This window comes from Tarenaya hassleriana, unplaced genomic scaffold, assembly GCF_000463585.1.
Source record: "Tarenaya hassleriana unplaced genomic scaffold, ASM46358v1 Cleome62, whole genome shotgun sequence".
Classification (NCBI taxonomy): domain Eukaryota; kingdom Viridiplantae; phylum Streptophyta; class Magnoliopsida; order Brassicales; family Cleomaceae; genus Tarenaya; species Tarenaya hassleriana.
In genome coordinates, this window is record NW_010968712.1 from 2828 (window position 1) to 18167 (window position 15340).

Genomic DNA, 15340 nt, shown 5'->3' on the forward strand with positions numbered 1-15340 from the left:
GACCAAATTGTTGGACCGAACGGACTAGAGAGTTCAGTCCGAACGGACCAAGTGTTGGACCGAACGGACTGACCCGTCAGTTCGAACGGACCCAGTTATGAAACTGGTCTGAACGAACCAAGTGTCCAGACCGAACGGACTACTAAGCAGTTCGTTCGGTCTGGGGTTCAGATTTAATTTTAAAGTCTGGATCTAGGGTTAATCACTTGAATAAGAGGAGAAATAGAACCCTAACACTAAGTGGCCGACCAAGAGAACTTTTCAGACCTTTTTAGAGAGTCCAGAGGGTTGAAGAAGTGATCTTAATCTCTCTTTCTCAAAGCACATCATCGAATAGAAGAATCGTGTCCTAGCAGACAAGTTCCAAAGGTTGGAATCCATCCCGAAGTGTGGATACGTGTAGAGGGCGAGGTATTCTTCCTGCCTATAGTGATCGGACGAACACATCAATTGAAACAGGCCCCAGATCGATTGAGGTAAGCGTTCTAACGTTTCTACAAGATCATGCCTGATAGGTTTTAGGGTTTTATCAAATTTTTGTTTTACATCCGCTGCGCAAACCCTAGAACCGATCTCTTAGGAATAGGATTCGCTCATGAGATCCCAGAAAAACCCAACATTGTCCACAAAACCGGCCACACCACAATCTCATCTTCATCCCGACCTCTCTCTTTACGCAACGTTCTTGTCACCACGTCTAACCTAGTCTCGGTGAGACAAGTTACGTGTGACAATAATTGTTCCATTGAGTTTGACCCTTTTGGTTTTTCTGTTAAGGATCGTCCAACACAATGGACTCTTCTCCGATGTGATAGCACCAGCCCCTTGTACTCACTCACGCATCCGACACCGACCGCATCCCAACCTACCTACCACCGCGCTCATCACCACACAACCAACCATATGGCATCGTCGTTTGGGTCACCCGAACAAATATGTTTTCCATTCTTTGCTTTCTGCAGGTTTAATTCGTTGTAATAAGCCAAACATGTCTTCAACTTGTGAAGCATGTCACCTTGGCAAAAGTACTCGACTTCCTTTTTATCGATCAAACTCATTTGTTTCATGTCCATTTCAAATAATCCATTCCGATATTTGGACCTCACCTCTCTCTAGTTACGTGATATTCGTTATTATGTGGTTTTCCTTGATCATTTTACTCAATTCTTATGGGTTTATCCACTCCGACGTAAGAGTGACGTGTTCTCTAAGTTTTTACATTTCCACTCTTATATCAAGAATCAATTTCACACAAACATCCAATCGTGTCAATGTGATCACGGGGTGAGTACGACAATCATAATTTCCAATGATAAACATGGTATTATAACTCGATTCTCTTGTTCACAAACTTCCCAACAAAATGGGAAATCCGAACGAGTTATTCACACCATAAACAACCTTGTTCGAACTCTTCTCTTTCAAGCGAACCTCCCCCTCCCCCCAGTTATTCACACCATAAACAACCTTGTTCGAACTCTTCTCTTTCAAGCGAACCCCCCCCCCCCCCCCCCCCACGTTTTGAGTCGAAGCACTCCACATAAGTGTTCATCTTCTCAATCTCCTACCATCTACTGCAATTGATAACCACATACTATACACAGCTTTTTACCAAACCAATATCATACGAACATTTGCGAGTGTTCGGATGTCTTTGCTATCCTAACCTTAGCTCTACCGCACCACACAAATTATATCCTCGTTCCACTCCTTCCATCTTCCTTGGCTGCCCTTCTCATCATCGTGGCTACCGCTGTTTTGATCTCAAAACTCGGAAAATTATTATATCGCGCCACGTTTCTTTTGATGAGAATGTCTTTCCATTCTCTCAAGAACAACACCATCGACCGTCATCTTATACATTTCTAGATCACGATTCGGATTGTGCCTCTTTCTTTCGATCTCTTCGACAGTTGCCCGTCGACCCATCGACCGTGCCATCTCCTCATCATGAACCTCCACCATCACCATCGACCACCATAGTCACTGAGCCACCATCATCAAATATACCACCACAACCTTCTGTACCTTCTTCAAACCAACAACACCCCATGTAAACTCGTAGCAAAGCCGGCATTACCAAACGCAAACAAATCTTTTCCCTACTCACTGATCAAATATCCCCACTGCCCAAATCTCACCTTTTAGCACTAAAGAACCATCATTGGCGAACGATAATGGTTGATGAATATAATGCTCTTACTAAAAACGGGATGTGGGACTTGGTTCCCCGACCCCCCGGGGTTAATGTGGTTCGTTCTATGTGGTTTTTCAGCATAAATTCAATGCGGATGACACTCATGCTCATTATAAGGTGAGACTCGTGGCGAATGGAAAATCTCAACAACCCGGTCCTTGATTGCGGAGACATGTTCAGCCCGGTGGTTAAGCCCACGACGATTCGTATAGTCCTAAGTTATGCCTTGACTCATCAATGGACAATTCATCAACTCGATGTCAATAACGCATTCTTACACGGTAATCTAACTGAGACGGTCTACATACACCAACCACCGGGTTTCATGGACAAAGACAATCCAAACCACGTTTGTGTGTTGCGGCGTGGAGCTTGTTTCATCGATTCGTGACATTCGCAACAAAGATCGACTTTGTTCATAGCAAATCGGATCAATCTCTCTTCATCATGCATAAGCCTGATGGTATGGCATTTCTACTTCTCTACGTCGACGACATTATCCTCACAGCATCCTCTCCGGCGCTGCTACAACGGATAATACAATCCTTAAACGGGGAATTCACGATGACGGATCTCGGCAAGCTACACTACTTTCTTGGCGTGCAAGCAACCGATAACAAGGAAGGGTTGTTCCTTTGCCAAACCCAATACGCAGTTGATATTCTACACCGAGCAAACATGGAGATGTGCAGTCCGTGTCTAACACCTGCCGACACAAAATCCAAACTATCTGCCGAAGTTGGAGAACCAGTGGCTGATCCGACACTTTACCGAAGCCTAGCCGGAGCACTGCAGTATTTAACATTCACGAGACCGGACATCTCATATGTTGTCCAGCAGATTTGTTTGTTCATGCATGATCCGAGGGAGCCACACTTTAACGCTCTCAAACGAATTCTCAGGTATGTCCGCGACACTCTGTCACATGGACTACAACTATATCATTCTTCTCCTTTGTAGCTCATCGCATACTCCGATGCCGATTGGGTTAGTTGCCCCAGCACACGACGTTCCAAATCTATTGCATTTTCCTTGGCAACAGCTTGATTTCATGGTCCTCTAAACGTCAACGAACGACATCGCGTTCTAGCGCGGAAGCTGAATATAGAGTCGTGGCTAATGCAGTAGCCGAAACGTGTTGGCTTCGCAACCTTTTGCTTGAGCTCCAATGTCCTCTTACACACTCGACAGTAGTCTTCTGTGACAACATTAGCGCCGTCTACATGACCGCCAATCCCGTGCAACACCAACGCACGAAGCATATCGAGATTGATATTCATCTTGTTCGAGAGAAGGTGGCATTGGGTCACGTACACGTCCTCCATGTCCCGTCTTCCTCACAGTTTGCGGACATATTCACCAAAGGACTATCGACGTCACTGTTCTTAGACTTCTAATCCAGTCTGAGCATCCGCACTCCTCCCTCTCCGGCTGCGGGGATGTGATAGCGGATATTAAGGGATTAATCGAAGATATTATGCAATCTCTGATTATATTCCCTTATATGTATTGTTACCCTATTATGGTTGCTGTATATATACTATGGAGAAATGATAATAAAACCCTACGAGAGTTTTACCAAGTTTCATCAACAAGATTTTATCTCTATAGAGGAAACTTTAGCTATAATACCATATTGAGAATCACAATTTGAAATATTTTATACACAAGAGATTAAAGAGGGAAATTGAAATTCGAATACAAATTCAAATATTTAAAACCTAGCAAATTTGAAACAAGCAATATTCTCTAATAATGAATAATAGACTTGTTACTCCTGCAAAGTGCAAAAGGTGTGTTGTTCGAACGCATCGACCACTTGTTGAATAGATAATATTAGAATTATTAGAATATAACTACGGTTAAATGTTAGTTTGGTTAGGTTAGTTTAGTCTGGTTAGGGTTTAGTGGTTGTTCTTCCCATTATATTTAAGCAGTCTTTGATCAATGGCGAAAGATAGCAAACATTTTCCAGAAACTATCTCTCTTTGGTTTCTAATATCAAAAGATAAGTTATTTTTTCGTTTGAGTTTATATTTTCCAAATTTCGATTCAATTGAATCGATGCTCCTTAATAGAGAAATATTTTTCTATTATTGATGAATGAAGATTACACCCTATTATATAGCAAAATACAATAGAATATTCTAGATATAATATCTAGGGTAAATCATAACTATATTAATGATAATATTGTAGGAATAATATCTTCTTATACTCCTCAACTTTCTCTATCGATTTTTTGCTTCACTTCCACTTAACAATTCTGCAAATTTGTAACTATCTGAAATCGCTCAATTTTTCTTGTAACAACAAGGAAGATATTTGATTTTTACTAAAATCTCTATAATAGAAACAAAGTGCATTTCTGTTTCAACTCTAATTTCGAATTTAAATTATTAATCTATACATATATGCATGCCAACCCAAAAAACAATTGTTAATGGGACAATAATTGTAATATATATAATAAAATTAATAAAAATATATTATAAAAAATGTTTATATTTTACCGTTGAATTATAATTCTTAATTTTTTAAATCTATCCATAAGAACTTTATTTATAACTGTTTAAAATATTTATTTTTAGATGAAATAAATTAATAACTATTCAAAAATTGATCACCAAGGTTGTGTTAAACTGAATTCATAAAATTTGTTAGTGAAAAATATATGTAGTCGTAGTAGCAACATATAAAATCAATCATTTCATAAATCAAATTAGTCTAAATTAAATCGTTTCAATTTATTTTCTATTATTTTTTGTTAAGTCATTATCATATAATTGACAGAACTCTCTAATATTTATTTAAAATACCAAAGCAAATCAACCAAATCAATTTATCTATTGTTTTTTTATCAAATCAATTTGTGAGTACCATCAAAATATAAAAATTAATGAATAAATAAAAAACAGAATTACTTAAAAGACATAAAACTTAATGATTTTTAATTTATTTTTATAATATTATATCTATACATAATAATTTTTAGAATTGAAAGTGATGTAAAGATTAAAAAATAGTTGGAAAATAAAAAATAAAAAAAAAAGAGACAACAGGTGACCTAATTAAAAAAAAAAAGTGGGAAGAGTAACATTTTACCGCATCCTCTTACATTATTTATCAAAAAAAATTAAAAATTATAAATAAATTAAAATTTTTACTGGAGGCATGAGACCCAATTGAACTATATCACTGGAGGTTGGAGGTTAGGGATGAGTTCGAGGTCAGGTTGGTTTTGAATTCGGGTTTGTAGGGTTGAGTTCGGAGATGAGATCAAGGTTATGAAACTGTTGAAATTCCGTTGATATTTTTTCAACGGAAATATCCGTTGAAATTTTTGACGGGCCATTTTTTTAAATGCATCCCCTGTGTCAAAGGACTATCCTTTACAAAAAAGAGAGAAATATATTTGATTGATTGAGTTGAGAGAATGAGTAGTGAATATAAAAATATTAATAGCGAAAAACTCCTAAAAATTTTCAAACTTGCAATTTGGTGATAAAAATATAATTTTTAGTGTGTCTATTGAAAAAAATAACTTAATAATTTATAAAGTTGTTTAAAAGTGTCATGTTGATTATTAACGTAAGTTGATCAAAATAATACTATTATAGAATCCTACGTGGTACGTGAGATATCAAAACACGTCAGAATTTTATACTATAGCGGATTTAATAAACTCGGTTTAACAAAATCCGTTTGAACCGGATTTTATAAATTCACGCGCTATGTGCACACACATATATATCCTATCAGGTATCGTCACCACGTCCCTCTCCCTTTTCGTTCGAAGAACAATCTATGACTATATACATTGTCGATGAGAGATGAGAAAATTAGGTTTTTGTTGTACCGCATTTATTATTATTTCGAACTGATTTTATTAAACCGAGTTTATTAAATTTTGTTCTACATACATAATATAAAATTCTAACATATCTTGATATCTCAGTGTTACGTATGATTTTATAACAATATTATTTTGATCAGTTTATGTTAAGGATCAATATGACATTTTTAAACAACTTTAGAAATTATTAAGTCAATTTTTTTCAAGTTTAGGAATAATTAGACATACTAAAATATATATGAATTATTTTTCCGCCAAATTGGAAGTTTGAAGATTTTTAGGAGTTTTTTTCTGTATAAATATAATTCAATATTTAGGAACCTGGGTTCCTTATAGTGAATGAGTGATACACTTATACGAAAATAATGCTCTTGTTTCTCATTAGTATATGAGAATATTATAGATGAAAAGGGAGAAAAGATGTTCTCTGAAGTTATTTTATTCGAATATGATTTAGTAAAGAGACAAAAATAATTGAGCTGTTACAGAAAACTTGAGACGCATGGACGTTCATGCGAGGAGACGCGGCGGTTGGCAAAGACCACATTTACAAAGAGAACACATAATACAGACAAAAACCAAAGTACTCTAATGTCTTCTCACACGTTCTCGACATGCAAACTCCCTCCTCCTCCATAAATACCCATCAAAGCCTTTCACTCTTCACTCACCAAAACAAAGCATCAAGCACTTCATCACTGCAAAAGATGGCGAAGCTCGCAGTCCTCTTGGCAACTTTTGCCCTCTTCCTCGTCCTGTCTAACGCCTCCATCTTCCGCGCTGAAGTGGAGCTCGACGAAGACGACGTGAACCAGAGAGGCCCACAAGGACGCTGCCAGAGGGAGTTCCAGCAGCAGCAGCAACTCAGGGCTTGCCAACAATGGATCCGCCGACGCGCCCAACGCGGCGGTGGCTGGGCCGATGATGACATCGAGCTTGTATCCGAAGATGATGACGTGAACCAGAGGCCACCAGCCCTCCGACAGTGCTGCAACGAGCTGCGTCAAGTTGACCGCATGTGCGTGTGCCCGGTGATAAGGCACGCGGCCCAGCAGGTGAGGTACCAGGGACAGCACCAGCCGCAGCAGGTGAGACAGATGTTCCAAGCTGCTAGGAACTTACCCAACATCTGCAACATCCCAGTCGGGCAATGCCAGTTCCAGGCTACCCACCAGCCCTCCGACAGTGCTGCAACGAGCTGCGTCAAGTTGACCGCATGTGCGTGTGCCCGGTGATAAGGCACGCGGCCCAGCAGGTGAGGTACCAGGGACAGCACCAGCCGCAGCAGGTGAGACAGATGTTCCAAGCTGCTAGGAACTTACCCAACATCTGCAACATCCCAGTCGGGCAATGCCAGTTCCAGGCTACCCCTTACTAAACCCGAAACGAGCACGCACGTGCATGCATGCGAGCGATTTCAAGGGTTTTGAATTCGGTGTGGAGTTGAGTCATCACACCTAATCGTGTGAGTGGGTGCATGTATTCTGAAGTTAGAAGCTTAATAATGTAACCTGCACTCATCCTTAATAAAATCTTTTAACAACTTCTCTTATTACCCCTTTACGAATTGGCGGAAATACATATTCGCGTTCAATATTATGCATTCAATATACCAAAATTTGATGAAAAATATACCAAAATTTATTTTCCAAAGTGGAAACATATACCTTGCTCCACATATATTATAAAAATGGCCGTACAACGAATTCAGGATACACTTACCTTGTATAGTTATTATACTATAATTAAGACCGGTTATGGTATTTGGTTCGGTTTATAATTATATGAGTTGTATAAACAATAAAAAAATGTTGTTTATTCAACCAGTTTTTTCAATATCATCGACACCTAAAAATCTTCCAAAGATGAATGAACTCAACATGCAATAAGAAACACATATACTTTTGCTGAGTTTCATGTATAATTCATGGTTTAATTAGTTTTTAAATAATACCATGTACATAATCGATGGACAAATTATTCGGGTTAAAATATATTCCGATGCAAACTTTGTACATATTGTTTTGCTATTAAGTTTCTTGAGGTTAAACAAAATAATCTTTTTCGAGGAACAAATTGAGTATTCCATTCGCTCCACAAATCATACGATTGTATTCGTCACATTTGTCGGTCGATGCCAAATGATTAAGGGTTCGACTGGTTGTACCGCATCGGTTGTGGTTGTGGGTGACGATGTTTTCAGAGCGTTTGATAGCGATTATAAATGATACGTACTGATTGGTTGATAAGTTGCTGTTGGCAACGATTGCGGATGGATGCACTTAGAAGTGAATGGTTCGTTGCGGTTGCGGTTGCGTTTTGATATAAATTATAAAAAAAATATTATTTTAAAATAATTTTTTTATAATAATTTTAATTAAATTTTTAATATCATCTGATAAAAATTATTTACTAAATTTATAATAATTAAATAATAAATTTAAAATATAAATATTATCAATTTAATTTATTTTTAAGTAAAAAAATAATTTTATTATAAAAATTATTAAAAATAATCATTATTAAATCTAAAAAGTATACGATTATATATATTTTTATTAAAATATAATACTAAAAAATAATATCAAATCATAACACTAAACAAAATCATCATCAATATATATATATATATATATTAGAGTTTTATATAATTTTTAATGATGATATTTTAGTTTTTTTGTCAAAACGCCGTAAACCACTACCAAAATGCAAGTTAGAAACTGCGATTAGAAAACACAAGTTTGGCTGCGATTCAATCGCTGGAAATCGCAACCGCTCCGTTTGCGGATAACGGCGGTGCAACCAGTCACCCCCATTTTGATCATGGACAATACAAAATTGTAAACATGTAACGTAATATTCCCTAGTATTTCAAAAAAAAAAACTCCATACAAAAAAAAATCAAAATCTCGAAAACTTCAGAGACGAGAACTCTCTCGTACTTGAGAAACTTTAAAAAAAAATCTAAAATTTTAAAACGGTTATACACCACAATCACCTTCGAAGAAAGTTGAGAGGCATCGACAGATAGAAAACGAAAATGTGCCATAAATAAATACGATGTATTGTCGTCATCACTCTCGTCTTCGACCATCATCTTTCACGAAATTTAATACAATCTTAAAAATGCAACCATGTCAAAATTTGCAAAATAATGTCTGAAGTTTTTCATTAAACGAACTAACTATATCCATGAGAATAATGGTGAAATCTTGCAAGATATTTGTGTGTATATCTCTAATACCACTAAAAATCATTCGTTTGTCATAATTTATCAGAATATATATGGTTGATAAAGAGGGAGAAAAGAATGTTTTGTAAAATTATTTTATTCGAATATGATTTGGTAAAGAGACAAAAATGCTTGAGCTGTGACAGATGACTTGAGACGCATGGACGTGCATGCGAGGAAACGCGGCGGTCGGCAAAGACCACATTTACAAAGAGAACACATAATACAGACAGAAGACCAATGCACTCTGATGTCTTCTCACACGTTCTCGACATGCAAACTCCCTCCCCCTCCATAAATACCCACCAAAACCCTTCGCTCTTCACTCACCGAAAACAACTAAACCAAAAGCATCAAACACTTCAACGCTTCAAAAATGGCGAAGCTCGCAGTCCTCTTGGCAACTTTTGCCCTCTTCCTCGTCCTGTCTAACGCCTCCATCTTCCGCGCTGAGGTGGAGCTCGACGAAGACGACGTGAACCAGAGAGGCCCACAAGGACGCTGCCAGAGGGAGTTCCAGCAGCAACAGCAGCTCAGGGCTTGCCAACAGTGGATCCGCCGACGCGCCCAACGCGGCGGGGGCTGGGGCGGTGATGACATCGAGCTTGTATCCGAAGATGATGACGTGAACCAGAGGTCGCCAGCCCTCCGACAGTGCTGCAACGAGCTGCGCCAGGTTGACCGCATGTGCGTGTGCCCAGTGATAAGGCACGCGGCTGAACAGGTGAGATACCAGGGACAACACCAGCCGCAGCAGGTGAGACAGATGTTCCAAGCTGCTAGGAACTTGCCCAACATCTGCAGCATCCCTGTCGGACAATGCCAGTTCGAGGCTACCCCTTACTAGGCGGGAAAAAGATCTATCCTTGTACTAGTTAATAAAAAAAGGCACGGTGTGTGTGTTTGGTTTGATCATGAGAATAAAAGGTTCCTAATAAGTTTGTAAGCAATCACACATTATCGTGTGTTTTAGTGGTAATGTTTTGAGGCTAATGTGACTAGCACTAGTCTTTCTAATAAGAGGCTCACCTTTATCAAGTCTTATTACAGCCTCACTCTCGGCCTTTTGGTTGCATTACTTGCTTATGGCTTTTGAGGGCGATTGTCACTAATATCAGAATATCCCAGTAAAATTAGACAGTACACACAGCCACGCACATGGACAAACGTATAAGGCTGTGAAATCCATACATACATACATATATATATATATATGTATATATATCGGATTAGTTGGTGGAGGAACCATTTGTTTTTTCTTGTAAATGGTTTGCATGAACCGCAACTTCTACAAATACGTAAAAGCCAATCTGGCCCTGGCCCTGGCCCTGGCCACCTTACATGCCATATGATGGGAGAGTTCATTGAGTCGTTGAAAACCAAAGCTTCAAGACTAGAGACTGAGAGTGATCAAACCCAATGAGTAAGCAACAAAAACTGAATGGGAAAGAGAATAATGATAAAGAAAACCGTATCATTGTGTTTCCAAGAAACTGGAAAAACGAGAGGAGAATTGAAACAAACCAGACAATGCTTAGAGCTATAGTCAAATGATTTAGGCATTTCAGGAAGTTGTTATACCTAAGAAGCTAAACATACATAAACCCTACAAAAGCAGACATGATAAGTTTGTATTGTGGAGGGGGGGAGAGAGAGGAGATTGACGAGAAGTGACTTTACTCGTCATCCTTGTACGGATACTCCTCGGCCACTTGCTTCAGGAGTTTCACTTGTAACTCATAAGCATCATCCCCTCGTAGAACATCACGGATCCATGTTACTTCTGTCTTCATTGAGACCTGCCCATGAAAAATGACAAGTAGGGTGAGGGTTGTCTCCAGCACAAGAAGCAAATATATAGTATAAGAACACGAGCTCTTTAGTTGATATGAGCATCAAAGCATCAAAGGGTATCGATAATTTAACTCGATACGAATTTCTTGTCAAGAAACGAAGTTCAGACACTGAACAGCAGGGGCCACATGCTTCTAAGAAGCATAGACGTGAAATTCGCTTAAGATGAAGATGTGAAAACAATAACAATGACCAAAGTAGAGGACAAAAAGAAACAGGGACTGACCATCTCGAGTGCTCCTCTAACGACTCCACTTAAGATGTTGCAGTAGTAAAGACCTTGACATGTATCAGGCAGCTCCACAAAGTCCACGACAGGATTGTCCTCCAATATTATACTGCAACAAGTTCCATCTGCATCCCAGTTCGTCACTGACGCAGTCACCCCCAAGAACATTTTGAATCCCACCTGCAATGCAAGTCTTTCAATAACCAGAAATTGTGGAAACAACATATGGCAAGCTCTTGGACATGTTCGTGATGGGAATGGATTACGAAGTTGCCCAGTTTGGGAAAATGGGTCAAATGCATGGAAGAATACCCTCAAGATGCACAAAGATGTGCGGCCATTAATGTTCAGCTAAGCTCAATAGACAAATTCTTTCCATCAGTACATGGAGTCCACCACCAGTAACCGAGATAAGAAACTTTGAAAATGTGAACTTACAGCACCAGACAGCATTAAAAACAAACCTTTGCGATTACTTCAGCTGTCTCCTTGAAGTCAACACATCTGGATACACCCGATTTTGCTAGAAACTCATCGATCAGTCGGATCCCAATATTGTATCCCCTGAAGAGCATAGAAGAATGCAGATATTAGACGTTCACAAAGATATAAAGGCTATACAACCACAATACACACACATGGAAGAGGAGTGTTTCTTGGTTCTCTCCCAGCCATAGACTTGATCCAGGGGGGCTAGAAACTCTAAATTACAGAACTAAACAGATAAAAAGAAAAAGAAAATGGAGACATGATGTTAAATAATTCAAGCTAGCCAGTTGAAAAATACAACCTTTGAGGGAAATCAGAACACCAAAACCAAAATCACATTAAAAGAAGAACAGGCATAAAGCAATGGGAAGCATACAAAAACTATACATTTGATCAAGCTGTTTGTTGACTTCTTCGACTTCCTCCAGGTCCGTAAGCAATTGACGCACAATTGCACCATAAGTCAGTGTGAATAACTCCGAGTTCTACAACAATTGAAATTCCAAAGGATTAACAACACCTCCACGACGCAATTTAATCACAGCTTAGTGGAGATCGTCTCAATTATGGACATTAGAAATGGAGAATCAACTCAAAAGATAAAAACCCGATGATCTTTCAGTAACATGATAACCTAAAAAAACGAAGCATGAGTGCTTCATTCAGATCGAAAACGAAGCGGAACCATTTCAGGAAACCCCTAAACAGAAAGAAGATATCTATAGATCAGACTTACAACGCGCTCGATGCTGGAGAAGATTGCATCACCAGATCGAGGACCAGCCGGCGCCATCTCCCAGAATTGCGAACAGGAAGATTATTTTCTCTCCTCGATCTGATTTTCCCAGGAATCTGCGCTACAGTCTCATTTCTCGTCGGAGCAAGAAGGGGGAGAGAGAGAGAGGAGATGGTAGATGGACCATTTGGGCCCATAAATAGAACATTCAAAGCCCATTAACGTTAAGGTTCCTTTGGTTTTTCAAACGTGCACTTACACCCTCCAACTTACAAGCAATTCTAAATTGGATGCAAACTTTTGTTTGAATTAATCAAACCCACAATTTCTTCACTGCCATCCTCTGAGGATCGTCGTTTGCGAGATTCAGTTGAATTTATAATGTTCAATAAGAAAAGCTTGAATTTTTAGCTATATTTTGATCTGGGTTTTCCAGAAATCCGATCGCTTTTTTCCAATTGAACTTGAATCGCTTCCTGTTTGTTTCCCGAGAAAGCTCACGTCCAAGACAACGTGAAGAAGAAAAAGAAATTCGAACAGTAGAATCACTATAAGAAGAAGAAATACATATCCCAGAATCCGACATCCATAGACGCTCCTAATGTTCTGATCATGATAGAAACAAGCTGGCAGCTATACAGATTACAACATGTCTACTCTCCTGTTAGGGCTCATCATCAAGTGGGTACAAACATAACTTAGTAAAAAAACCAATCTTTTCGGCTCCCCAGTATCATCCGAGGCTTAAGCGATAATCCAAAGGCCTGAGGTTAGTTTGACGGCGAGGAGTTCCGATCTCGCAGGCGTTCACTCTTGATGCGAAACGAAGCGAGCAGAGAGACTCGCCCGTTGAGGAAGGTTCAGGTGAGATGTTCACGAACATTAGCGTCTTCGAGTCGCCGCCTAGACAGGGCTGGTTCAAGAATCACGTGGTTTTAACTCCATTGTTGCTTAGCAGACAAAACACTCACTACCTCATCTGGGTTCTTGGTTTTGCAGATAGTGTCTTCCAACAGCAAGGAAGTTCAAGAAAATATGCAGAGGATGAAGGATTCGTTTGAGTGATGACTTACCTGAAGAAGATAAGTGAGCTTCGAGTTTCTGAACGGTACATGATCTTCTCTTTTCGCCAATGCAAATATGACATCTCCCAAGGATGACAAGCTTCTGTTGATTGCCTGAACAGATTTCAGGTGAGAAACAAGAAAGAAAGTTAAGCTAAAATGCCATAAATAAATCTTGTATAATGTTTCTGAAGAACGTGTCTTGACGATGTACTTGAGTTTCTTTAAGTCTGTCCCCAGTTGATCCACTCTTTGAGAGACGCTCGCTGCCAGCAAGATCAATTAGATTCAGGACACCTTGTACTTGTTGTTCTGTGTTCTGTTATGAAGCCAAGTTGAATGGAATTGATTAGACAGGTATAAATATCAAGCCATCAGATATTGTTTGTGCAGAGGAAGCATATAAGACGAGTAATACCTCGTTGATACCGGAGATTCTTAGCGTGAAAACAAAATGGCTTCTCGATGACTGCTCATTCATCTGGGTCTTCCCCACCGATCTGGACAAAACGAAAAAATCATTCAAAAACTTTTTTTGGGAAACCCATTAGGGTCATTCATAGCCCTGGCGTGATTCTATTTGCATGGTGCTTAGATATTTTTACCTGTTACGAGCAGCGTGATCTAAGAGGAATGTAACCTCTCGGGTGCTTCTAACGTCTAAAACATTAAGATCCGATACATGTGTGCAGCCATTGGCATCATGTTTGATAGAATACTTCTGCGGGGAAATCCCATTGTCTGCTCGCGCTGCTTCCTTGTTTTTTGACAAGAGATCCCGGATTGTTTCATTGTATATTTCCAACATCGACACCTATGTAAATCCATTATATATCGCGCACTTGACGTCACCAGGAGATATCTTCTTCTTGTCAAGACTTGGAGATCTTATATTTAGTTTTACTTCTTACCTGCATCTCGTACTTCCAACCCTGAGATCGAAGAGACTGCTTAGTTTGAAATATTTGCTCCAAACATCGTGGTATCAGTCCTTTTTCCTCTGGATTCCCCGGCTTTCCCATCATCGTGTAAGTTTTTCCAGATCCCGTTTGTCCATACGCGAAAATACACACCTGTAGAAACTTGTCGGTTTCAGTCCAAGAAACAGCGAAATGTGGCACACCATTCAACGTTTACCCTCGTCTATTATTACCGTTAGCAGCCGAGTAATTGATAGTTTCACCATATTGCTCATCAAATCGGAAGAAACAACCATAAGAAATCAACAGAAAAGGATCATATATATCTGTTGTTTGGTGCATTGGATTACCTTGTAACCATCAAGAGCGCTCTGAACGAGTTGAGATATCTCTACAAAGACTTCCTCTTGTGATGCACGATGTGCAAAAACCTTATCAAATGTGAAAGAGTGATTTTGCCCTGACCATAAAAAAAACGCCAAGTTGAGTCCTTTTTCTTGGCATAATCCATCCTTTCTGTGAGAACTACATTTACAGAACATTTGTCCGTACCATTTTGCACTAAATCAACTCCCCGACCAAGTTCCTCTAAAGACGTCGGGTAGGAAATAGCTTTCCCCTCGTCACTAGAACTCTCTCCGGGTAATAGAGGTCTTACCCTACAGAATACCCGGATGTTGCCCTTCAATTCCTGTGATATAAATGCACCAGAATCTGTCAAGCTTTACACAGACTGAATACCCGGAGGCAGAGAAGTGTAGGG

General features: G+C 39.2%; 5 protein-coding genes across 9 annotated transcripts in view; 3 read left to right on the top strand and 2 right to left on the bottom strand.

Annotated features, from left to right (window-relative positions):
* The first annotated feature begins 1560 nt into the window (after nucleotides 1–1560).
* LOC109116087 (uncharacterized mitochondrial protein AtMg00810-like) lies at nucleotides 1561–3739 on the top strand. The gene is made up of 2 exons (XM_019200885.1): nucleotides 1561–3099; nucleotides 3240–3739. Exons 1-2 carry the CDS (start codon nucleotides 2645–2647, stop codon nucleotides 3592–3594), a joined length of 810 nt encoding a protein of 269 aa, XP_019056430.1. The 5' UTR covers nucleotides 1561–2644; the 3' UTR covers nucleotides 3595–3739.
* A 2969-nt stretch (nucleotides 3740–6708) lies between these two features.
* Nucleotides 6709–7605, top strand: LOC104799881 (2S seed storage protein 5-like). 3 transcript variants are annotated; one of them, XM_010522563.2, is made up of 2 exons: nucleotides 6709–7040; nucleotides 7229–7605. In XM_010522563.2, exons 1-2 carry the CDS (start codon nucleotides 6761–6763, stop codon nucleotides 7429–7431), a joined length of 483 nt encoding a protein of 160 aa, XP_010520865.1. In that variant the 5' UTR covers nucleotides 6709–6760; the 3' UTR covers nucleotides 7432–7605. The 3 variants fall into 3 exon arrangements, with proteins under 3 accessions (XP_010520865.1, XP_010520864.1, XP_010520863.1); XM_010522562.2 differs by having other exon boundaries at nucleotides 6710–7061; nucleotides 7262–7605; XM_010522561.2 differs by having other exon boundaries at nucleotides 6711–7216; nucleotides 7417–7605.
* A 1989-nt stretch (nucleotides 7606–9594) lies between these two features.
* Nucleotides 9595–10329, top strand: LOC104799882 (sweet protein mabinlin-1-like). The gene has a single exon (XM_010522564.2). It carries the CDS (start codon nucleotides 9662–9664, stop codon nucleotides 10130–10132), a length of 471 nt encoding a protein of 156 aa, XP_010520866.1. The 5' UTR covers nucleotides 9595–9661; the 3' UTR covers nucleotides 10133–10329.
* Nucleotides 10330–10723: 394 nt separating this feature from the next.
* LOC104799884 (trafficking protein particle complex subunit 3-like) lies at nucleotides 10724–12752 on the bottom strand. Its single transcript, XM_010522565.2, has 5 exons — nucleotides 12594–12752; nucleotides 12245–12342; nucleotides 11833–11932; nucleotides 11366–11548; nucleotides 10724–11084 (listed from the first exon to the last, which is right to left on the bottom strand). Exons 1-5 carry the CDS (start codon nucleotides 12648–12650, stop codon nucleotides 10962–10964), a joined length of 561 nt encoding a protein of 186 aa, XP_010520867.1. The 5' UTR covers nucleotides 12651–12752; the 3' UTR covers nucleotides 10724–10961.
* Nucleotides 12753–13112: 360 nt separating this feature from the next.
* The window catches only part of LOC104799885 (kinesin-like protein KIN-14N), a 5465-nt gene continuing 3237 nt past the window's right edge, over nucleotides 13113–15340 (bottom strand). For all 3 annotated transcript variants that reach the window (XM_010522567.2, XM_010522566.2, XM_019200873.1), the window contains exons 10-17: nucleotides 15130–15268; nucleotides 14928–15037; nucleotides 14569–14730; nucleotides 14263–14471; nucleotides 14076–14157; nucleotides 13872–13976; nucleotides 13667–13771; nucleotides 13113–13506 (exon numbers count right to left, since the gene is read on the bottom strand). In XM_010522567.2, coding sequence (XP_010520869.1) covers nucleotides 13327–13506; nucleotides 13667–13771; nucleotides 13872–13976; nucleotides 14076–14157; nucleotides 14263–14471; nucleotides 14569–14730; nucleotides 14928–15037; nucleotides 15130–15268 — 1092 coding nt within the window. In that variant the 3' untranslated portion in view covers nucleotides 13113–13326. The remainder of the gene's footprint in view (nucleotides 13507–13666; nucleotides 13772–13871; nucleotides 13977–14075; nucleotides 14158–14262; nucleotides 14472–14568; nucleotides 14731–14927; nucleotides 15038–15129; nucleotides 15269–15340) is intronic.

Bases quoted from the DNA above. Each gene is read 5' to 3' on its own strand.
- LOC104799884 (XM_010522565.2), bottom strand. From the start codon at position 12,650: ATGGCGCCGGCTGGTCCTCGATCTGGTGATGCAATCTTCTCCAGCATC. The intron at 11,549-11,832 runs GTTTGTTTTTAA...CTTGCATTGCAG, and splicing joins CAGCTGAAGTAATCGCAAAG to GTGGGATTCAAAATGTTCTT. The intron at 11,085-11,365 runs GTCAGTCCCTGT...TTTCATGGGCAG, and splicing joins TTAGAGGAGCACTCGAGATG to GTCTCAATGAAGACAGAAGT.
- LOC104799881 (XM_010522563.2), top strand. From the start codon at position 6,761: ATGGCGAAGCTCGCAGTCCTCTTGGCAACTTTTGCCCTCTTCCTCGTC. The intron at 7,041-7,228 runs GCTGCAACGAGC...GCTACCCACCAG, and splicing joins GCCACCAGCCCTCCGACAGT to CCCTCCGACAGTGCTGCAAC.
- LOC109116087 (XM_019200885.1), top strand. From the start codon at position 2,645: ATGCATAAGCCTGATGGTATGGCATTTCTACTTCTCTACGTCGACGAC. The intron at 3,100-3,239 runs GTATGTCCGCGA...CCTTGGCAACAG, and splicing joins GCTCTCAAACGAATTCTCAG to CTTGATTTCATGGTCCTCTA.
- LOC104799882 (XM_010522564.2), top strand. From the start codon at position 9,662: ATGGCGAAGCTCGCAGTCCTCTTGGCAACTTTTGCCCTCTTCCTCGTC.